This window comes from Physella acuta, unplaced genomic scaffold (assembly GCF_028476545.2).
Source record: "Physella acuta isolate Inbredline_101_S28 unplaced genomic scaffold, ASM2847654v3 ptg000669l, whole genome shotgun sequence".
NCBI lineage: Eukaryota > Metazoa > Mollusca > Gastropoda > Physidae > Physella > Physella acuta.
The window spans coordinates 88,151-113,190 of record NW_026732188.1 but is presented as its reverse complement, the minus strand read 5'-3'; the positions used below and the strand labels follow the sequence as shown (position 1 = coordinate 113,190).

Sequence of the window (25,040 nt, the reverse complement as noted above, 5' to 3'; positions counted from 1 at the left end):
TCACTGGTGCTGTACTTTAATTGGATAATAGGGTTACGTTTATTTTAACAATAGTATGTACAAAATCTTTCGTCACCTTTGGTTTATAACGAATTATACTGTGCCCGATATAATTGCAGCATCTTGCTTGCTGTTAACAATCGATAGTTTCTGCTCATTTCTTCACTTCAAGTGTATCGTTTTTGTGAAACTGACGTAACATATAATTTAAAATGCCATGTTCTGTTTAAAAAAAAACACTGTAAATAAAATAAATATTATATTGTCTCTACTCTTTTCATAATATTTAGATTTGATCGTAGAATTTCAAAAGATTCGTCGTTCTTTTATATTTTGTTTTCTTGATTAAAAAAAAATCCAACAACAGTAACTCTGTTTCTGACTGCGTTGAAATGTTTCAATATGAGTTACATGTTCTCTTTTTACTTGAAAGGTAATTATCAACAGAGTATCGAATTATGTTTACGTTTTCTTGACTAATCCACTAGGTCCCTAGATGAAACGAAACAAAAAACTGGACCGAAGAAAATGAGACTAGAGTCTTATGAAGGTCCCACTCTACGTGCCAGACCGACTCCGCGAGTCACCATGAATTTTGGCCGAGTAGGAAATTACATTGAACACGTCGCAGGTGGAACTGTTACAATGGGCTCCGGCGGTATAAGTATAAGACGGTAGGTTTTAAAATGTTGGTCGGTCTGTCTGTCTGTTTGTTTAGATGCGGTATAAGTCCGTAGGGTCTAACGTGGTCAGGTACCCATCAGAGCTGAGTGGACTATGAGACATCATGCAAACGGAAGCGAGATCGGGATCCACACTTTCAGTTTAGCAGTGGTACGCTCTACCATAGCAGTGGTAAGCTCTACCATAGCAGTGGTACTACCATAGCAGTGGTACAACCATAGCAGTGGCACGCACTACCATAGCAGTGGTACACTCTACCATAGCAGTGGTACGCTCTACCATAGCAGTGGTACACTCTACCATAGCAGTGGTACACTCTACCATAGCAGTGGTACTACCATAGCAGTGGTACACTCTACCATAGCAGTGGTACGCTCTACCATAGCAGTGGTACGCTCTACCATAGCAGTGGTACACTCTACCATAGCAGTGGTACGCTCTACCATAGCAGTGGTACTACCATAGCAGTGGTACGCTCTACCATAGCAATGGTACTAGCATAGCAGTGGTACTACCATAGCAGTGGTACGCTCTACCATAGCAGTGGTACACTCTACCATAGCAGTGGTACACTCTACCATAGCAGTGGTACTACCATAGCAGTGGTACACTCTACCATAGCAGTGGTACGCTCTACCATAGCAGTGGTACGCTCTACCATAGCAGTGGTATACTCTACCATAGAAGTGGTACTACCATAGCAGTGGTACGCTCTACCATAGCAGTGGTACACTCTACCATAGCAGTGGTACGCTCTACCATAGAAGTAGTACTACCTTAGCAGTGGTACGCTCTACCATAGCAGTGGTACAACCATAGCAGTGGTACGCTCTACCATAGCAGTGGTACGCTCTACCATAGCATTGGTACTACCATAGCAGTGGTACACTCTACCATAGCAGTGGTACTACCATAGCAGTGGTACGCTCTACCATAGCAGTGGTACGCTCTACCATAGCAGTGGTACTACCATAGCAGTGGTACACTCTACCATAGCAGTGGTACGCTCTACCATAGCAGTGGTACGCTCTACCATAGCAGTGGTACGCTCTACCATAGCAGTGGTACTACCATAGCAGTGGTACTACCATAGCAGTGGTACTACCATAGCAGTGGTACTACCATAGCAGTGGTACTACCATAGCAGTGGTACACTCTACCATAGCAGTGGTACGCTCTACCATAGCAGTGGTACGCTCTACCATAGCAGTGGTACGCTCTACCATAGCAATGGTACTACCATAGCAGTGGTACTACCATAGCAGTGGTACTACCATAGCAGTGGTACTACCATAGCAGTGGTACACTCTACCATAGCAGTGGTACGCTCTACCATAGCAGTAGTACACTCTACCATAGCAGTGGTACGCTCTACCATAGCAGTGGTACACTCTACCATAGCAGTGGTACTACCATAGCAGTGGTACTACCATAGCAGTGGTACACTCTACCATAGCAGTGGTACAACCATAGCAGTGGTACTACCATAGCAGTGGTACACTCTACCATAGCAGTGGTACAACCATAGCAGTGGTACTACCATAGCAGTGGTACTACCATAGCAGTGGTACACTCTACCATAGCAGTGGTACGCTCTACCATAGCAGTGGTACGCTCTACCATAGCAGTGGTACACTCTACCATAGCAGTGGTACTACCATAGCAGTGGTACACTCTACCATAGCAGTGGTACAACCATAGCAGTGGTACTACCATAGCAGTGGTACTACCATAGCAGTGGTACGCTCTACCATAGCAGTGGTACACTCTACCATAGCAGTGGTACGCTCTACCATAGCAGTGGTACGCTCTACCATAGCAGTGGTACGCTCTACCATAGCAGTGGTACACTCTACCATAGCAGTGGTACGCTCTACCATAGCAGTGGTACGCTCTACCATAGCAGTGGTACACTCTACCATAGCAGTGGTACGCTCTACCATAGCAGTGGTACGCTCTACCATAGCAGTGGTACTACCATAGCAGTGGTACACTCTACCATAGCAGTGGTACGCTCTACCATAGCAGTGGTACACTCTACCATAGCAGTGGTACGCTCTACCATAGCAGTGGTACGCTCTACCATAGCAGTGGTACTACCATAGCAGTGGTACACTCTACCATAGCAGTGGTACGCTCTACCATAGCAGTGGTACGCTCTACCATAGCAGTGGTACGCTCTACCATAGCAGTGGTACACTCTACCATAGCAGTGGTACGCTCTACCATAGCAGTGGTACACTCTACCATAGCAGTGGTACGCTCTACCATAGCAGTGGTACACTCTACCATAGCAGTGGTACGCTCTACCATAGCAGTGGTACACTCTACCATAGCAGTGGTACGCTCTACCATAGCAGTGGTACGCTCTACCATAGCAGTGGTACGCTCTACCATAGCAGTGGTACACTCTACCATAGCAGTGGTACGCTCTACCATAGCAGTGGTACGCTCTACCATAGCAGTGGTACTACCATAGCAGTGGTACACTCTACCATAGCAGTGGTACGCTCTACCATAGCAGTGGTACGCTCTACCATAGCAGTGGTACGCTCTACCATAGCAGTGGTACGCTCTACCATAGCAGTGGTACTACCTTAGCAGTGGTACGCTCTACCATAGCAGTGGTACGCTCTACCATAGCAGTGGTACGCTCTACCATAGCAGTGGTACGCTCTACCATAGCAGTGGTACTACCATAGCAGTGGTATACTCTACCATAGAAGTGGTACTACCATAGCAGTGGTACACTCTACCATAGCAGTGGTACGCTCTACCATAGCAGTGGTACGCTCTACCATAGCAGTGGTACTACCATAGCAGTGGTATACTCTACCATAGAAGTGGTACTACCATAGCAGTGGTACACTCTACCATAGCAGTGGTACGCTCTACCATAGCAGTGGTACGCTCTACCATAGCAGTGGTACACTCTACCATAGCAGTGGTACGCTCTACCATAGCAGTGGTACACTCTACCATAGCAGTGGTACGCTCTACCATAGCAGTGGTACGCTCTACCATTCAATCTAGCAGTTTTTTAAAGTGGTGCCGTAATTTTGATATATATTATTCAGACATCGTAATGTGTACTATAATATATTCTTGTTCCGGGGATCGCCTTATTAAAATCCTCTTTAGCCTGGCACAGTGTGTTAAATTAATCACAAATCCATTTTAAAATATACTATAATATTTCTTTATTTGCGCATAATCAATCTCCTACCCTACCATACTCTACATAACTTCAACTATTTGAACTATCTCCGAACAATCCTTGATCTCTACTCCGACTGCAAATGCTTTCTACACTTAACTATCTAACTACGCTGCTGCTAATTCTCGACTTTCCCCTGCACGTTCCAATGTCCAAATTCTAGAGCCAACTGACGCTTCCGTGGACAGCTGACCGTCTCACGTGAGCGGTTATTTCGTTTCGCTTTCATTCTATTGGTTCTGCTTGACCAATGTCTAGCTGACCTACACTATTTTACCTCTGGCCTATATTACGACCTTTATTTAAATCTTGCCTTATCACACTTACCTATCCTTACCAAAAAAATTAAAAGACCTACCTGTGGCAAACAACAAGCCAACAGAGACATTAAAGCCAGCCAATGGGGATGGATGGGGCATACCCTGAGAATCAAAAGACCAACCTTTCAAATTGTCAAAAAAAAATTACGTGTTCTCCCAACCAGCTCAAACGACAAACAAACCAAGTCGAGCTCTTCACGAAAGATCAGGGTAATTAATGGACCCCCCTCCCCTAACCTAAAGAAGCGCTTAGCAAGTAAAGGTATTCACGTCAACCACATCGGGACGTACGTCGAAGAAATCACTGGCCCAGGGAACCTGTCGTTCGACTGTAATAAACAAGATCGGTATGTGTAAATAGTTGCTTAACTGCTTGTTGTTTGCTTGTCTATTTGTCTTTTTATCCTTGCCTTTTTAACTGTTTTATTTTCTCAAACACAAAACACATCTCTAAAATAATTGTTTTCCTGTTACCTCCCCCCACCCCACTATTTTACGAAACCAGGCAGTTTACAAGTGGTGCAAGAAATGAAGGCTCCTCTGATGACTCCTCTGATCAGTGACGCATACGTGTCTCGTATATTTACATCACTGTCTAGTTTGATTCACATTAAGACTTGCACTTAGACAAACACACACACACCGACTAAATAAAAGATGAATGGGCTGGAAAACAGAATGGTAGGGCGAAAGACACAGCTTATATTAAATTGAGAGTCCAATACATTGTTTGTCATTCATTTCATCTCATATCAAAATAAACTATAAATAAAGCATATCTTTTGGCTGATTTTTTTTTCAAACGTGTTGAATAGAGGCGTGTATCGTGTAGGTTTATCCCGCCGGTGAAAGATGGATACATCTTGGACTAAACGGACGCATCTTTAACAATGCTGGAAAAACCTCAAAGAAAGCTGGACACCTCAAAAAAAGATGGACACACTTCACAAAATGATGGACACACCTCTGACAAAGATGGAAACACCTCAGACAAAAATTGACGCACCTCACAAAAAGATGGACACATCTGAGAAAACATTGGGCACACTTCAGACAAAACTGGAGACGTCTGAGAAAAAATGGACACACCCGAGACAAAGTTGGACACGCGTCTGGCAAAGATGGACACTCCCCAGACAAAGCTGGACACACATCAGACAATGATGGACACACATCAGACAGCTGGACACACCTCAGACAAAGATGGACACACCTAGGTTAAATCTGGAAACACCAAGGATTAAATTAGATACACATAGGACAAATCTGGACACACCAATGACATAGCTGGACACACTTAAGACAAATCTGACAAAGCTGGACACACGTCAGGAAAAGCTGGACACGCCTCAGACAAAGATGAACACAACTCTGACAAAGCTGGACACATGAGAAAAAAAAATAGACACACTTCGGACAAAACTGGACACTTCTGAGAAAAAAATGGTAACACCTGAGACAAAGATGGACACACATCAGACAAATCTGGACACACCTCAAAGCTGGACACACCTCAGACAAAGCTGGAGACAGCACACACAAAGATGAAAACACCTTAGATAAAGCTGGACACACCACAGACAAATATGAACACACATCAGACAAAGCTAGACACACCTCTGACAAAGATGGACACACCAATGACAAAGATGGACACACCTCTAACAAAGATGGACACACCAATGACAAAGGTGGAAACACCAATGACAAAGCTGGACACACCTCTGACAAAGGTGGAAACACCAATGACAAAGATGGACACACCTCTAACAAAGATGGACACACCAATGACAAAGATAGACACACCAATGACAAAGATGGACACACCTCTAACAAAGATGGACACACCAATGACAAAGATGGACACACCAATGACAAAGGACACACCTCTGACAAAGATGGACACACCAATGACAAAGATGGACACACCAATGACAAAGATGGACACACCTCTAACAAAGATGGACACACCTCAGACAAAGATGAACACACCAATTACAAAGATGAACACACCAATGACACAGATGGACACACCAATGACAAACCTGGACACAACTCTGACAAAGATGGACACACCAATGACAAAGATGGACACACCAATGACAAAGGACACCTCTGACAAAGATGGACACACCAATGACAAAGATGGACACACCAATGACAAAGATGGACACACCTCTAACAAAGAAGGACACACCTCAGACAAACATGAACACACCAATGACAAAGATGAACACACCAATGACACAGATGGACACAACAATGACAAAGATGGACACATCTCAGACAAAGATGGACACAAGGATGACAAAGATGAACACACCAATGACAAAGCTAGACACACCAATGACAAAGATGGACACATCTCAGACAAAGATGGACACAAGGATGACAAAGATGGACACACCAATGACAAAGATGGACACACCTCTAACAAAAATGGACACACCTTAGACAAAGATGAACACACCAATGACAAAGACGAACACACCAATGACAAAGCTAGACACACCAATGACAAAGATGGACACATCTCAGACAAAGATGGACACAAGGATGACAAAGATGGACACACGTCTGGCAAATATGGACACACACCAGACAAAGATCAACACACCAATGACAAAGCTGGACACATATCAAGCAATGATGGACACACATCTGGCAAATATGGACACACATCAGACAAAGCCGGACACAATCAGACAATGATAGACACACATCAGACAAAGACACATCTGAGTAAAAGATGGATACACATCAGAAAAAGATGGACACAGCACACTTAAAGATGGACACACCTTAGACAAAGCTGGACACACCTCCATGACTCATGATATCCAAATATCGTATTATTCTAATGTGCTGCTCTAACTTAATTAATGAGTAGGCAATAAATTGTGAATGATGGTGAGTACCAGAGATGGGTGTTCGTGTAAAAAAAAGTGCATCGAGAGTGTGATGTTAAGAAAGTGCACCAAAGTGTGATGTTAAGAAAGTGCACCAAAGTGTGATGTTAAGAAAGCGCACCAGAATATGCGACAGGAACACATTATGAACATGACGTCATTATACAAATAGTATTGAAACCAGATGTTACTTCCCTGCAATTTGGTATATAGATTTTAAAGTAAGTATTCTTTTTGGGAACTGTTACACTAAATATTTAAGGGATTTTTCAAAAATAAAATATGTCGTAGGTGGGTGCAGTGCTTTTTTTTTATAGTTATCTTTAAAATATTATCCACACTGCCCTCCTTGTGACCTTGTCCTTATACTTCATGTTTACCCAAACTCCCACTATTATATTTATAACCATATAGATCTAGATCTAGATCTAGCTGTAGATAGAGGCTATCTATAACACTGTTGTGAACACACGGACACGTCTTTACGAGTTTTCTAATGTGCTGAGAAACATATAAGACAGACACCACAAAGTGGTTACAAAATAGAAGACTCAGGCAACATTAGATCGAAATTTAAAGGCTGTAAAAACTATTCACACACACTAAACACAGTCTATTCTAAATAAGTGACACATGTAGACATATATATAGCATACGGTGGCTACAGAACTACACAACACGGTATAACCTACACTACACTAACCTACACCGCACTAACCTACACAACACTAACCTACACTACACTACACTACACTCACCTACACTACACTAACCTACACTACACCAACCTACAATACACTAACCTACACTACACTAACCTACACTACACTAACCTACACTACACCAACCTACACTACACTAACCTACATTGCACTAACCTACACTACACTACACTCACCTACACTACACTAAACTACTCTACACTAATCTACGCTAACCTACGCTAACTTACACTAACCTACCCTTACACTAACCTACCCAACAATAACCTACACTACACTAACCTACACTAACCTACACTACACTAACCTACACTACACTAACCTACCCTACACTAACCTACTCTACACTCACCTAAGGTTAATTAAAACAGGTAATTTTTTGAGTGATATCAGAAGGTTAATTGATGTTCACTTAAGGTTAATGAAAGCGGGAAATCAGGGGGTAATAACAGAAGGTTATTTGATGGCACTGCTTCCATCATTGCTCTACAAAGGAATGTGTTCAAACAATCCATATATGGACACAAACCACTCCTAGACCTTGACCATAACCACGACACAAACCACTCCTAGACCTTGACCCTAACCACGACAAAAACCACACCTAGACCTTATCTTGACACAAACCACTCCTAGACCTTGACCCTAACCATGACACAAACCACTCCTAGACCTTATCTTGACACAAACCACTCCTAGACCTTATCTTGACACAAACCACTCCTAGACTTATCTTGACACAAACCACTCCTAGACCTTGACCCTAACCACGACACAAACCACTCCTAGACCTTGACCCTAACCACGACACAAACCACTCCTAGACCTTGACCCTAACCACGACACAAACCACTCCTAGACCTTGACCCTAACCATGACACAAACCACTCCTAGACCTTATCTTGACACAAACCACTCCTAGATCTTATCTTGACACAAACCACTCCTAGTCCTTATCTTGACACAAACCACTCCTAGTCCTTATCTTGACACAAACCACTCCTAGACCTTGACCCTTACCACGACACAAACCACTCCTAGACCATATCTTGACACAAACCACTCCTAGATCTTATCTTGACACAAACCACTCCTAGTCCTTATCTTGACACAAACCACTCCTAGACCTTGACCCTTACCACGACACAAACCACTCCTAGACCTTATCTTGACACAAACCACTCCTAGACCTTGACCCTAACCACGACACAAACCACTCCTGGACCTTGACCCTAACCACGACACTAACCACTCCTAGACCTTGACCCTAACCATGACACAAACCACTCCTAGACCTTGACCCTAACCATGACACAAACCACTCCTAGACCTTGACCCTAACCACGACACAACCCACTCCTAGACCTTGACCCTAACCACGACACAAACCACTCCTAGACCTTGACCCTAACCATGACACAAACCACTCCTAGACTTTGACCCTAACCACGACACAAACCACTCCTAGACCTTATCTTAACTACGGCCTTTACCCTGTTCCAAATTATATTGTAACGGCAATGCAACAAAAAAAAACTTTTTGTGTTTTTCATACTTTTTTATTTGGCATAATCATATAATTCTGGTAATGTTTCTTAACTTTGATATCTCCTTATAATTGACTTGACTTTTTCCGTTAGGCTCATGAAGAGCAAAGTCCTGTAGCCACACCTCCCCACTAGACAAATCTTTGTAGTTGTGCCCGCGTCAACACAGCACCCCTAGCCTCTCTGTCAAGTGACCCTCTCCAGGGAACCCTTGTTCCAGACTAACACTAGCCTCTCGATGTTATCATCTCCCCTTCTCCTGGCATGCCCCATCCATCCCCATTAGCTGGCTCAAATGTCTCTGTCAATAAGCTGTTGGCTTGTTGTTTGCCCCAGGCATTTATTTAAAAAATTTCTGGCTATTGTATCTTAAGAATCTGTCGTAAACATCTGTTGAATAAATAAATATTGTAAATATTGTGGTACAATACATCATCGCATTTTTTAATAACAGCCTATATATTGATTTTTGATGTATTGGTGTGTTTTTTAGGTTTACATTGCAGGTATAATGGAAGATTCAATTAAATCTGGCACGCGGTCAATGGAAGCACGTGCAAGGGCCAAGAGAGCGGCTTCCGCGTCTATGAGAGGAGATCTGGCACCTAATTCGATGACGTTTGTCAACGACGGCAAAACATCGCACATTAAACGCAAACCAAACGACAGCGACCCAGTCGACGGCACCGCTCAAAGCGACAAATCTACCTATACCAAGCCTGGATCGGGAAACGGGAAATCTTTCACCTTTTCGGGGATTAAAATAACCCATGATGGTGCACGCGCCGGCACTTTTCGACCTGGCCAATTTACCTACACCACATCAGGAAACGGTAAATCTTTCACCAACGGACAAAACTTTTCGGGGATTTACACATCCTATAGTGGCGCGGGAACCGGCACTTCTCCATCTGCCCAATTTACCTACACCACCTCAGGAAATGGTACATCTTTCAACAATTTTGGCGCAGGCACCCAATGTGTCAATATCAATGTACCAGGAATGGGGAGCATTTTCAACAACGGAAGAAACATGACAGTTGTCAATAATAGAGGTAGCTGCAGTATCATCCAGACCGGAGGCAAGACTGTCATTTACTGTGACGAAAATGATACTTCTATTTATAGCACCGGCACCGGAAATGTGACTGTTGTGAACAGTGGGACGAAGAGGTAGGTAACAGAATTTTGTCAGTCTGTATATCTGTCTCTCCTTCATCGATCCTGCCGTCTACCTGTCTGCCTGTCCGTCCGTCTGTTGAGCCTGTCCGTCAGCCTGCCTGACTCTCTGCCTGTCTGACTGTCCGGCTGTCTGACTGCCTGCCTGACTGTCCGGCTGTCTGACTGCCTGCCTGACTGTCCGGCTGTCTGACTGCCTGCCTGACTGTCCGGCTGTCTGACTGCCTGCCTAACTGTCCGGCTGTCTGACTGCCTGTCCGACTGTCCGGCTGTCTGACTGCCTGTCTGACTGCCTGCCTGACTCTCTGCCTGCCTGACTGTCCGGCTGTCTGACTGCCTGCCTGACTTCCGGCTGTCTGACTGCCTGTCTGACTGTCCGGCTGTCTGACTGCCTGTCCGACAGTCCGGCTATCTGACTGCCTGCCTGACTGTCCGGCTGTCTGACTGCCTGCCTGACTGTCCGGCTGTCTGCCTGTCAGCCTGTTTGCCTGTCTGCCCGTGCAATATGTTTGTCTATCTGTTCGTTCATTTTTCTTTCTTTTTTTTTAATGAGTTATTTCACGAGATAGAAAATGTTTTTGAAACAAGACCATGCAGCAATGGCCGACGTTGTTTCCTTTTTCTATTGTTTACATATTTTTCATGGGGTACATTCTGAAATTCCCTAAATAATATATACATGAAATCACTTGAACGGAGTAAGTCAAAACATTATTACATGCATCTCATTCAAACAGGTCAACTCGACTTCATCTTTACTATCGAACGATAGGTCTGAAAAGATATTGTAGAATTTCTAGACGTAGGTTATCTACTTTAATCTGCTGTTTGTTTACAGTCATTTTGTTGATAAGTGGTGGCAGTTTAGCCAAGAGGAGGCAACCGATTTTATTATTTTGATCATTTTATCTTACTTAGTGCTTTCCCCTGTAGAAGCCCTTTCTTTTCCTACCTTTATATTTCTGTTTTAAAAATATGTCCAAAACATTGTTCATTTATGAAAATTGTTGTAGAAAATAATATGTTACTTTGAATCAATGTATACATTTAAACAGATGCTCTCGATTCTGTTTTACACAAAATATTGAATTAAAATAAAAATGAAACTTTTGAAAAGATTCTTACCCTTGAGATATGTGAGTAGGATATTTTGACATTGTTTATGCTGAGATCGTGTGGTCTTGTATGACTTATGATCTAGTAGCGTCTAGAGTTCTAGAGTGAAGATCTGCGGCCACATATTGCTTACCATTGATCATTCTTTAATAGAATATCATGCACATCGCATAATGACCAATACAACATACAAAAACTCTTATCTTCCGATGTGTATGATTATTTTTTTGTTGTTTTTTTCCAATCCTTCAACCTGACCAGACCCTCGACCAACCAGGCCCAGAGTGAATCAAGTGCCAAGAGAACCAGAGTGGACACTAACGGGAACTACTGGCAGTCTGACTCCTCGGAAGAGTATTCGGATGATTGGCTGTCTATGTTTAACCTTTCATAAACTCGTGCCAGTAGTAGCTCATCCAGACATTCACGCACATAGACACACAGCGACTAGACTCACATACAAGCTCACAGACTCGCATACTTAGACACATACAGAAAAATATACAGACACACATGTAGACACACATACAGACACATAAGGATATACATTTAGACGCACATCTAGACACATATACAGACACACATATAAACATAGACACATATAAGGATACACATTTAGACGCACATCTAGACACATATACAAACACACTTACAGACACATATACAGACACACACACAGACACATATAAGGATACACATCTAGACACACATCTAGCACACATACGGACACCCAAACAGACACACATACAGACACACAACAGACACACATACAGACACACATAGGGATGGACACCCAAACAGACAAATTCATATACACTTACAAGTACGCGTACAAGCTTAGTCGGACGTGGATACAGATTCATGCACATGCATACAGACACACATAATAATAAACACAGGCTTATATACACATACACTGACGCATTCTCCGGCTGAACCATGTGTTAAATTTACATACTGACTACACTAGCATGGCTTGCTTAATTATTACAATGCACATACCATGCTGAAAGTCAAGCCTAATTATTACAAAAATAATTCGGTCACGCGTGCGAGGTGGGAATGTGTGTATGCCTGCTTGTGGTCTGTTCCACCTCCCGTCATAAATTAAACTGTACGTGAACCTAACATTTCTTATGTGATTTTTTTGTATCACTGACTGTTCTGATGAATGTGAGATTTCTTAATACTATACTCATCATTTGTTGATAGATTTGTTTAGAATAGAAACAGTGCCAGATAAGTTTATACTAGAAACAGAGACTAGCAGTGTTTTTTCCAGCCTTTTTTTCTCCGGGGGGGGGGGGGCACTTGATATTTTCGGTGATGGGGGACATTTTGTAAAAATATTTTTTTTCTATATAAATTTCCATTTCGTTTGGTGGGGGGGGGGGTATTCTTTCTTCAAGGAAGTGATGCCTGGAAGAAACAATGTAGACTAGTCACATATCAGTAAAAACTATGCACATAGTCTAGTCACATATCAGTGAAACCAGGCACATAGTTTAGTCACATAGTGAAAATTAGGCAGACTAGTCACATATCAGTGAAAACTAGGGGTCGGCGTGGTCGAGTCGGTAAAGCTCATGGTTGCTAAACCGAAAAGTCTCGAGTTCGATCCCACGGGTAGATGATGCTCGTTAGCTGGGAACAGCCACTCTTCTAGGAGAGACAACTCCAAAATCAAACAACTGCTGCCCTGTAGCTTGTTCTTGGTTGGACAAAGGCTATGGAAGCAAATCCAAAAAGAAAAGCAGGCTGAAATCGGAGTCAATGGCCTCAATTGCGCATAACCAGTTGACACGTAACGCTTAATTGTATTGAAGGCGTGGTCGAGTCGGCAAAAAGCTCATGGTTGATAAATTCGAAAAAGTCTCGAGTTCAAATCCACTGGCAGATAACTCTCGATCCCCTTCAACGCTAATAATTAAGAACGAAGACGAAGATGAAGAAGTGATAGACTAGTCACATATCAGTGAAAACTAGGCACATAGACTAGTCACATATCAGTAAAGAAACACAAGTTTAAACAGAAGAAAAAAAAACTCATCAGAGAGCAGAGAGAATATGTGCAGTAGAAAGTATACGGACAGTCACTTGGGCACTAAGTCCAGCTCACAGCCTCGCTGTAGCGAGCCCCGTGGCAACTATTCCATGCTTGCCACCGCCCAAGTGCCGACTTTTTCGAATACCATTAATGGGGAATGTTAGCTTATTCAGAATGCATAATCATTAATTTGGCGTGAGTGACGTAGTTTTTTTAGCTATTAGCTACCTACTGTCGAGCCGGATACTGGACGGTGGGGCATGAGTTTACCCTGCGTTCAGTGGGGTGGAAGATAAGCCTGGTGAGAACCAAAGGACAGAAGCGACAGATACACGGCAATCAAACCGATATTCAAGCCACTTAGTCGGAGTTTGCCGTGTTGAGGCCTGCCTGACTAATAGGATACACTCCCTGAGCCGGTGATGTCCGTATAAAAAAAAGTCAACTGCTTCTCAAGTGGATTGGGATAGTTCTATATTTTTGTTTTTTAATTACTGATGTCATTATTCTGGCAAAATAAGTGTATGTTTTTATGTGATGAAATATTATTTCATATTTAAAGATATTTATTTTAAATAAATAATCAAATTTATTTACCTAACCCTAATCAAATAATAAAATATTGGAAAAAATGTTAGTGGCTCTTTAAAAACTGAGAAATTTTGAAAATTGTAACATATGGCTCTTCCGTCTCAAAAGGTTGCCGACCCCTGCCATAGACACATACGTTCTAGATTTGACTAGACCTACATCACTGCTAGAAATGCTTGTAAATAAACGCACCAGAAACGCTTATAAATAAACAGACCATAAACCGTTTGTAAATAAACGCATCAGAAAGTCTTGTAAAGAAACGCACCATAAACCGTTTGTAAATAAACGCACCAGAAACTGCTTGTAAATAAACGCACCAGAAACTGCTTGTAAATAAACGCTCCAGAAAGTCTTGTAAAGAAACGCACCATAAACCGTTTGTAAATAAACGCACCAGAAAGTCTTGTAAAGAAACGCACAATAAACCGTTTGTAAATAAACGCACCAGAAAGTCTTGTATAGAAACGCAACATAAACCGTTAGTAAATAAACCCACCATAAACCGTTTGTAAATAAACGCACCATAAACCGTGTGTAAATAAACCCACCATAAACCGTTTGTAAATAAACGCACCAGAAAGTCTTGTAAAGAAACGCACGAGAAATGCATCAACCTAGTGGCTTCATACACCGTGTTTGAGAAAGCAAACCAAATTTCTTGAATGGTAGGGTATGTTTTATTTTCAGGAATCGTGACACAAATATTTAGTTTGTTACAGTAGTTAAGTAATTGGTGAGGGAGGAGTTGTTGTTTCACAGTAAGAAAATCATGGGTCTTGTCTTTTCGCAATGTTGGGTGACTGGGTCAAGGCATTACCCTCTCACTCACACTTCGAGACACAACGGTCGAACTAAACCGACGGTTGAACTAGATCCTGAGGCAGACACGAAGGTCGAACTAAACCGACGGTTGAACTAGATACTGAGACAGACCCAAAGGTCGAGCCTTTACAATGGAGACTGAAAATCTTTTGAATGTAGATCTAGTTATTTTTAAATTATTTCCATATGGTGTTACAAGAAGCATAAGAAGTAATCGTGGTATTCGGTAGGGCCGTATGTGACGAGGAGTGGGTAGTCTTTCAAAAGAGAGGGTAATGTCATGACCCTCTGTTTGGAGTAATGAGATGTTAGAGATACCACTTTAGACCTAAAGATCCATTGGGCAGATAAAGTAGAGTTCAAAGGTTTCTTGACCTCAGTATATGAAGTGATAATGTGGTCAACACTATGCCCATTCGTCTTTACTTTCTAAAACCGGAGTTAGGTACCCATCAGAGCTGTGTGGACTCAGGGGCGTTCCACTGACGAACCCGTATTCGAACTTGAGACTTTCGGGCTTAGATGTCTAGAGCTCTAGGCCACGCCGTTCCATAATGAGTAGATTAAGATGAGTCAAAGTCGTTTTGTGTAATTAATGTTGGGTAGTGTCATGAGTTAATGCCCATGATTCATCTTAACAGATGAATAATCACTAGCCCGGCGTTACCCTGTTCTTCTTTTCAGCAGCCATTTTCTGCAAAAGGTATTACAATTGAAAACTCAAAACCTTAATTAAAATAGTAAATTTAGCAAACGTCTTGACCTTGAAAATCCCTCACTGAGACATACTGTAAACCCAAATCCCGGCATTTCCCTCCACTCTGTGATTCTAATCATGACCCTATCCTAATTGAATTCTTAAACCCAGTAATAACTTTTAAAAATTCAAGTTACAAACCTTACTTTTACGTTACACTATTGCCTTATTGATATTTTAAAAAATGTGTTTTATTCACAAAGATTTTTGTATTTTCTAAATACTTCCTACATAACTTAAATATTACTAACGTTAAATACACAGATAGTTTATGCATGAATTAACAGAAATGTATTTTCTCGAAAGTTTAATAGTTTCGGAACAAGTAGAATGGAGCCGGAATTCAGGCAAATGAAGGCGGGATTAAGAGTACTGAAGGCTGGGCTTAGGCCAATGGAGGCGGGGCTCAGAGCAATGGAGGCGGGGCTTAGGCCAATGGAGGCGGGGCTTAGGGCCGGATTAAATGCTATGAAAACCAGTGTACCTAAACCAGATCCAAAGAAGAATGTGTTCATCAATGATGGGCAGACTACATTTGTTGTTGACGATGATGCCCACGCGTCCCATCCAAGGGCTGAAAACAACAGCCGGGTACATGCGAGTATCTTCTCCAACATCATCAACGGGGCGCCTTGTACCGTTAACATCAACGTACGTAAAGAAAAACATTTTCATTACTGTTTTTCTGCCTTTCTGTTTTTAATGCTTTTTGTTCCGTCCGTCCGTCCGTAGGTCCGCCCGTCTGTCTGTTCGTCTGTCTGTTTTACTTTAAAGTAAAAGACAAGTTTCTTTAACAATACTTGTAGTTTAATATTTCATTATATGTATTATGTGTCAAATATGCGTAGTTCTTCGCTTTGTATATTTGTATATTTTTAAATTCTCATAACAAAGATAGCAGATAACATTATATGTCTTTCTAACCATGTATATTTTAAATTCTGAAAACAAAGATCGCCTATAAAATTATGTCTTTGCACATCTCTAACGTTGTATATTATACATTATGAAAACAAAGATTGCCTCTAACAATATCTACCTACACATTTCTAGCGACCAGACCCAAAAGCTGCAGTTGCCACATAGAACTGTCACATAGAACTGTCACATAGAACTGTCACATAGAACTGTCACATAGAACTGTCACATAGAACTGTCACATAGAACTGTCACATAGAACTGTCACATAGAACTGTCACAACTGTCACATAGAACTGTCACATAGAACTGCCACATAGAACTGCCACATAGAACTGTCACATACAACTGTCACATAGAACTGTCACATAGAACTGTCACAAAACGTGTTTCATATTCTATCATGACCTCAGTAATGCAGACGCCACTTATCCTTGTTAGACCTTTTACAGCAAAACGGCGCGCTTTTCTGTCTTTTGTCAATTACTTACAGCAGATCTGGTAGACCTACATAACACTATCTAATAAAATAGTTCTATTCTCTCACTCTGTACATTGTACTGTCAAAAATGTCTAATTATTTGTTGTCCTCCTCTACTCCACATACAACAAGCAGACGAGGAACGACGGTCATGGAGGCTCGAGCTAAGGACAATTGGTTGAAGGGTCAAGGTTAATCTGCTCTATCTGTTGGATGCATTCTACTCTAAAATGTTGATATTTTTGTGTACGCTTGTACACCTACGCGTACACAGACACAGGCACAAACATGCAGATGTATATACAGTCTCATTCACAGATAAACATTGACACATAGTCGTACGCACATTTCACCCCCTTCAGAAACTGTAAAAGATAAAAACATTTGATATAAAAAATAAATCCATGAATAAAATGTATAGATTTGTGTCTTTATATGTGTGTCTGAACCCAGGCTGGTAGTTACAGTTTCACATTTGGTGATCCGAGGGGAAGATGAAGTAGAGCTCACCTGTTTCTGTGACCTCGGCATAAGAGGAGATAGTGTGGTCAGAGAGAATGACTAAGGTGCAACCTACGGACTCGGGCCGGTGATTCGAACTCGAGACGTTAAGGTTAGCAGTGGCACGCTCTACCGCTCGGAGCTAGAATTGGCATAACAAGCTGGATGTGACATAACTCTAGGCTAGGCTTGGGATAACTCAAGGCTAGATTTGGAATAACTAGGTACTAGATTTGAGATAACTGGGGCCAAGGTTTGGGATAACTCAAGGCTAGATTTGGCATAACTCAAGGCTAGATTTGGGATAACTCAAGGCTAGATTTGGGATAACTCGGGGCTAGATTTGGCATAACTCAAGGCTAGATTTAGGATAACTCAAGGCTAGATTTGGCATAACTCGAGGCTAGATTTGGGATAACTCGGGGCTAGATTTGGGATAACTCGGGGCTAGATTTGGGATAACTCAAGGCTAGATTTGGCATAACTCAAGGCTAGATTTGGGATAACTCGGGGCTAGATTTGGGATAACTCGGGGCTAGATTTGGCATAACTCAAGGCTAGATTTGGGATAACTCTTAGCTAGATTTGGGATAACTCGGGGCTAGATTTGGGATAACTCAAGGCTAGATTTGGGATAACTCGGGGCTAGATTTGGGATAACTCGGGGCTAGATTTGGGATAACTCGGGGCTAGATTTGGGATAACTCGGGGCTAGATTTGGCATAACTCGGGGCTAGATTTGGGATAACTCGAGGCTAGATTTGGCATAACTCAAGGCTAGATTTGGCATAATTCAAGGCTAGATTTGGGATAACTCAAGGCTAAATTTGGGATAACTCGGGGCTAGATTTGGGATAACTCGGGGCTAGATTTGGGATAACTCAAGGCTAGATTTGGCATAACTCAAGGCTAGATTTGGGATAACTCGAGGCTAGATTTGGGATAACTCGGGGCTAGATTTGGCATAACTCAAGGCTAGATGTTGGGATAACTTGGGGCTAGATTTGGAATAACTCGGGGCTAGATTTGGGATAACTCGAGGCTAGATTTGGCATAACTCAAGGCTAGATTTGGGATAACTTGTGGCTAGATTTGGGATAACTCGGGGCTAGATTTGGGATAACTCGAGGCTAGATTTAGGATAACTCGGGGCTAGATTTGGGATAACTCGGGGCTAGATTTGGGATAACTCGGGACTAGATTTGGGATAATCCAAGGCTAGATTTGGGATAACTCTTGGCTAGATTTGGGATAACTCTTGGCTAGATTTGGGATAACTCAAGGCTAGATTTGGCATAACTCAAGGCTAGATTTGGGATAACTCAAGGCTAGATTTGGCATAACTCAAGGCTAGATTTGGGATCACTCGGGGCTAGATTTGGCATAACTCGGGGGCTAGTCAACAGAACTTGACACAGATAAATATTCTCAAGTAACAGCAATGTTTGGGATGGTATTTCCAGTGGAATGTTGCCAGAGGTGTATAGAAGTATGGAACAAACCATACCGTTATATAAGAATGTACGAATAAAAGAGAAAATTAATGGAAGCTCACTCGCGCTTTATCTGGTGTATGAATTTTGAATTTCCGCCGTTTTTAAAATGCTCGACTGCGAACAACCAACCCTTTTTTGTCTATTTAAAAATTGGGTTTACTTAAAAAATTAATAACCAAAAATGTTACTATAGATAGTTATCCCATGTGGGTGTCTAACTTGTTTGAAATGAATGTGCAGGAATGTAAATGTGTTTGTTGGAAAACAAAGCGCACCAATTGCGCACACAAAAGACATGACGACAAAAAATTTCTGATAGACGGAAATAGTTCTGTTTTACAGTTGTTTACAATGAAACGATTATAAAGTAAGCTTGTTGTGTTGAATGTATAAACTCTTAGTTTGTTTGTTAACAATATTGGAACGACAAGTACGTTTTAAAATTGTGATTATGTAATTGTCTTTACCAAATGGCATGTTCTTGGTTGGGGTGGTGTTTATATCATGGCTGGAAGTCAAGCGACGTTAACACTGTGTTTTTTTCCTTGCTATACCCTCAGCTATTAGTGCCTTGTATAAACTATATCTGTGGGTAGTAGAAGACAGCTAATTCAGGGGTTGTGACAGGGGATTGTAACAGATATCAGGGGTTGTGACAGGGGATTGTAACAGGTATCAGGGGTAGTTAGTGAAAGGGAGATTGTGACAAACATTAGGGGGTAGTGTAAATGTGCAATGTCATGAGTAGTGTCAAGGATAAATTTCAGGGTTTAATGTCAGGGTTTAATGTCAGGGTTTAATGGCAGGGTTTAATGGCAGGGTTTAATGGCAGGGTTTAATCGCAGGGTTTAATGGTAGGATTTAATGTTAGGGTTTAATGGCCGGGTTTAAAGGCAGGGTTTAATGGCAGGGTTTAATAAAAGGGTTTAATTGCAGGGTTTAATTGCAGGGTTTAATTGTAGGGTTTAATTGCAGGGTTTAATTGCAGGGTTTAATGGCAGGGTTTAATGGCAGGGTTTAATGGCAGGGTTTAATGTTAGGGTTTATTGGCAGGGTTTATTGTCAGGGTTTAATGTCAGGGTTTATTGGCAGGGTTTAATGGCAGGGATGATGTCTGACGGTAATGACAAAGGTGACAAGGGAATGACGACTGAGGTAAAACACGGCAGAAAACAATGAAAGAAACGCATCTCGCGCACATATACTGTCGAAAGTATTTAAAATTCCGCCACCGGAAAACTCTCTACGATATTTTCTTTCTCGCATTTATGTTTTCATAACAGGGAATTTTTTGCTAAATACAACAAAACAAAACACTTTTACCTTTTTTTTTCAACTATTGCTACGTTTATGTTATCTGAAAATAAAATAAAAAACCACAATGTTATTGCAAGTATATTGTGAAGAACAATTGAGACTATGGAATTTCAGTATTATAAGAAAAAACTGGACTGTTGGGGGGGGGGGGAATATCTGTTTTAGCTATGTTCTGTTTTGTTTCCTTTAATTCAGAACAAGTATTTTTACAGCAAATGTTTTATTTATGTTGTTGTGTTTGAAACTTGTATTGGATAGCGTAATTTAGGACCCTTTTATCCCACTTCATTTATAATCCTTGAGGCAGATAAAGTTTGACTTAGATGAGACAAGAGAAGAACCATACATTAGTGCTAAACCTTGCGTCAAAGAGTGGAGGTTTCATATCCAGTACCTGTTTGATACAGCTTTACAGTGCCAATAGAGGCTAGGCCTATATCTCGACATTTTCAGTTGGCAATTCTAGCTCGGGCGTTTTAAAGCTTGCTGTTTGCTTACCTTATGAATTCACTTTAATCAAGGATCACAGACACACACACTGTATTATGTATTTTGAATAAGTGTTGTAGATGCTACAAGGTCTTTTGAAGTATGACGTTGAAACCAACCAATAAGTTTAATTAGTGCAACTAGCAGGAGAGGGAGTTGGGGTGGGGTAAACGAAATAATATGGAAATTATATATATATATATATATATATATATATATATATATATATATATATATATATATATATATATTTATGATTATATCAGTATATATTGATAGTTTTACAAGATTGTGGATCTTTGAAGTGCAAGCGAACGAAATGGTCGGGTCATGTGAAGCAGCTCCAGAACATTCTAAAGGTCCTGATGTTGTGTTTGTCAACGACGGCAAGACGACCTACATCAACGGCGGCAACCACGGGGACACCCCCCTTTCTGGCTCCCACCCCAGACAAGCCCCGCCCAGAAAAAGGTACCTTACACACCCACCCCAGATAAGCCACGCCAAGAAAAAGGTACCTCACACACCCACCCCAAACAAGCCACGCCCAGAAAAAGACAGCTCACACACCCACCCCAGACAAGCCACGACCAGAAATAGGCAGCTCACACACCCACCCTAGACAAGCCACGACCAGAAAAAGGCAGCTCATACACCCACCCCAGACAAGCCACGCCCAGAAAAAGGAAGTTCACACACCCACCCCAGACAAGCCACGCCCAGAAAAAGGCAGCTCACACACCCACCCTAGACAAGCCACGCCCAGAAAAAGGAAGTTCACACACCCACCCCAGACAAGCCACGACCAGAAAAAGGCAGCTCACACCATAGAGGTGTTGATGTGTTGGGTTGGTGCTGGATTTGACGTGTTGGGTTGGTGCTGGTGCTGGTGTTGGTGCTGGTGTTGATGTGTTGGGTTGGTGCTGGTGTTGATGTGTTGGGTTGGTGCTGGTGTTGATGTGTTGGGTTGGTGCTGATGTTGATGTGTTGGGTTGGTGCTGGATTTGATGTGTTGGGTTGGTGCTGGTGTTGGTGTGTTGGGTTGGTGCTGGTGTTGGTGTTGGTGCTGGTGTTGGTGCTGGTGTTGGTGTGTTGGGTTGGTGCTGGTGTTGGTGTGTTGGGTTGGTGCTGGTGTTGGTGTGTTGGGTTGGTGCTGGTGTTGGTGTGTTGGGTTGGTGCTGGTGTTGGTGTTGGTGCTGGTGTTGGTGTGTTGGGTTGGTGCTGGTGTTGGTGTGTTGGGTTTGCTGCTGGGTTATTGCTGTTTACATTAACCTTAGATTTAATCGCGTTTCCGCACCTAATGGTTGTTTTTTCTATTAGTTTATACTTATAAAACCATCAATCTTTCTGTTAATTTTATACCCTGCATGGGTACTCAAGCTCGAGTGTGTTAGCCATGTGTCAATTACTTACGTCAGACCAGGCGCTTTACACACCCTTGTAATACAGTTCCATTGTCTCCAACCAAACATTGTACTACCCATACCATAATTTCTAATTGATGTTTTGTCCTCTCCTACCCCCCCCCCCCCCCCACCCACCAGACAACATCCATGTGATGATGAAAGTGAAACCTATAACAAGAAGACAAGGAATGACGGTCATGGAGGCTCGAACTAAGGACCTTTGGTTGATGGGTCAAGGTTCATCTGCTCGTTCTTTTGGATGCATTCTACTCTATAAATGTTGATATATTTTTTTTTATAATATATGTATGTACACAGACACATTCATAGAAACACATATAGACGCACACGCTGACCGACACAGACGCACATACAAACGCATACAGATACACGCACAAATGAACACACACCGACGATAACAAATGTCTACCAATTGGTATGTAATTCTAGGTAACCGAATATGGTGAGGGTATAGGCTAGACCATGCTAAAATAATGTGTCGTGCAGACTTCAGATTTAAGTCGTGTATTTTGACAGTAATCTGTTCCATCACTTGTCAAAATAAAACTTGACGTTAATACAATAGTGTTTGAGTGATTGTTTTCTTTTGAAATGTTTGTAGGGATGACGGTCACGTGGACATCTGATTGACTTTGACAGACCAGGTCATGACTTGACCACCAGGTTAGACTGGACACACCGAGACTAGACTTGACACACTGAGACTAGACATGACACACTGAGACTAGACTAGACACACTGAGACTAGACACACTGAGACTAGACTTGACACATTGAGACTAGACTTGACACACTGAGACTAGACTTGACACACTGAGACTAGACATGACACACTGAGACTAGACACACTGAGACTAGACTTGACACACTGAGACTAGACTTGACACACTGAGACTAGACTTGACACACTGAGACTAGACACGACACACTGAGACTAGACACACTGAGACTAGACATGACACACTGAGACTAGACTTGACACACTGAGACTAGACTTGACACACTGAGACTAGACATGACACACTGAGACTAGACACACTGAGACTAGACTTGACACACTGAGACTAGACTAGACACACTGAGACTAGACTTGACACACTGAGACTAGACTAGACACACTGAGACTAGACTTGACACACTGAGACTAGACTTGACACACTGAGACTAGACATGACACACTGAGACTAGACTTGACACACTGAGACTAGACTTGACACACTGAGACTAGACACACTGAGACTAGACTTGACACACTGAGACTAGACTTGACACACTGAGACTAGACATGACACACTGAGACTAGACACACTGAGACTAGACTTGACACACTGAGACTAGACACACTGAGACTAGACTAGACACACTGAGACTAGACTTGACACACTGAGACTAGACTTGACACATTGAGACTAGACATGACACACTGAGACTAGACACACTGAGACTAGACTTGACACACTGAGACTAGACTTGACACATTGAGACTAGACATGACACACTGAGACTAGACACAATGAGACTAGACTTGACACACTGAGACTAGACTAGACACACTGAGACTAGACTTGACACACTGAGACTAGACTTGACACACTGAGACTAGACATGACACACTGAGACTAGACACACTGAGACTAGACTTGACACACTGAGACTAGACACACTGAGACTAGACTAGACACACTGAGACTAGACATGACACACTGAGACTAGACACACTGAGACTAGACTAGACACACTGAGACTAGACTTGACACATTGAGACTAGGCTAGACACACTGAGACTAGACTTGACACACTGAGACTAGACTTGACACACTGAGACTAGACTAGACACACTGAGACTAGACTTGACACACTGAGACTAGACTTGACACATTGAGACTAGGCTAGACACACTGAGACTAGACTTGACACATTGAGACTAGACTAGACACGTTGAGGCTAGACTTGACCACCAAGTTAGACTAGACGCACTGAGACTAGACTTGACACACTGAGACTAGACTTGACACATTGAGACTAGACTAGACACGTTGAGGCTAGACTTGACCACCAAGTTAGACTAGACGCACTGAGACTAGACTAGACACACTGAGACTAGACTAGACACACTGAGACTAGACTTGACACACTGAGACTAGACTTGACACATTGAGACTAGACTAGACACGTTGAGGCTAGACTTGACCACCAAGTTAGACTAGACGCACTGAGACTAGACTAGACACACTGAGACTAGACTAGACACACTGAGACTAGACTAGACACACTGAGACTAGACTACACTGAGACTAGACTTGACACATTGAGACTAGGCTAGACACACTGAGACTAGACTTGACACATTGAGACTAGACTAGACACGTTGAAGCTAGACTTGACCACCAAGTTAGACTAGACAAACCGCTGGACTAGACTGTCTAGTAGACTAGAAAGTTATGCTGTTCCATGACAACTCAAGCACCATTTTAGAACTGAACCGATCTGTTCTAGA

At 42.2% G+C, this 25,040-nt stretch overlaps 2 protein-coding genes and 2 long non-coding RNA genes across 4 annotated transcripts; all 4 read left to right on the top strand.

Annotated features, from left to right (window-relative positions):
• Positions 1-5,849: 5,849 nt before the first annotated feature.
• LOC131949007 (uncharacterized protein DDB_G0290685-like) lies at positions 5,850-7,010 on the top strand. The gene has a single exon (XM_059310758.1). It carries the CDS (start codon positions 5,850-5,852, stop codon positions 7,008-7,010), a length of 1,161 nt encoding a protein of 386 aa, XP_059166741.1.
• A 226-nt stretch (positions 7,011-7,236) lies between these two features.
• LOC131948998 (protein Gawky) lies at positions 7,237-12,812 on the top strand. Its single transcript, XM_059310748.1, has 3 exons — positions 7,237-7,351; positions 9,893-10,572; positions 11,956-12,812. The coding sequence occupies exons 2-3, from the start codon at positions 9,911-9,913 to the stop codon at positions 12,086-12,088; spliced, it is 795 nt and encodes a 264-aa protein (XP_059166731.1). The 5' UTR covers positions 7,237-7,351; positions 9,893-9,910; the 3' UTR covers positions 12,089-12,812.
• Positions 12,813-14,763: 1,951 nt separating this feature from the next.
• LOC131949021 (uncharacterized) lies at positions 14,764-17,702 on the top strand. The gene is made up of 3 exons (XR_009388104.1): positions 14,764-15,000; positions 16,221-16,565; positions 17,449-17,702. It is a non-coding gene; the product is annotated as an uncharacterized LOC131949021 (long non-coding RNA).
• Positions 17,703-19,580: 1,878 nt separating this feature from the next.
• LOC131949026 (uncharacterized) lies at positions 19,581-23,089 on the top strand. Its single transcript, XR_009388106.1, has 3 exons — positions 19,581-19,677; positions 21,396-21,587; positions 22,661-23,089. It is a non-coding gene; the product is annotated as an uncharacterized LOC131949026 (long non-coding RNA).
• The last annotated feature ends 1,951 nt before the right edge of the window (positions 23,090-25,040 follow it).

Coding starts and splice junctions, on each gene's coding strand:
- LOC131949007 (XM_059310758.1), top strand. CDS start 5,850: ATGGACACACCAATGACAAAGATGGACACACCTCTAACAAAGATGGAC.
- LOC131948998 (XM_059310748.1), top strand. CDS start 9,911: ATGGAAGATTCAATTAAATCTGGCACGCGGTCAATGGAAGCACGTGCA. Junction 10,573..11,955: donor GTGAACAGTGGGACGAAGAG/GTAGGTAACAGA, acceptor CAACCTGACCAG/ACCCTCGACCAACCAGGCCC.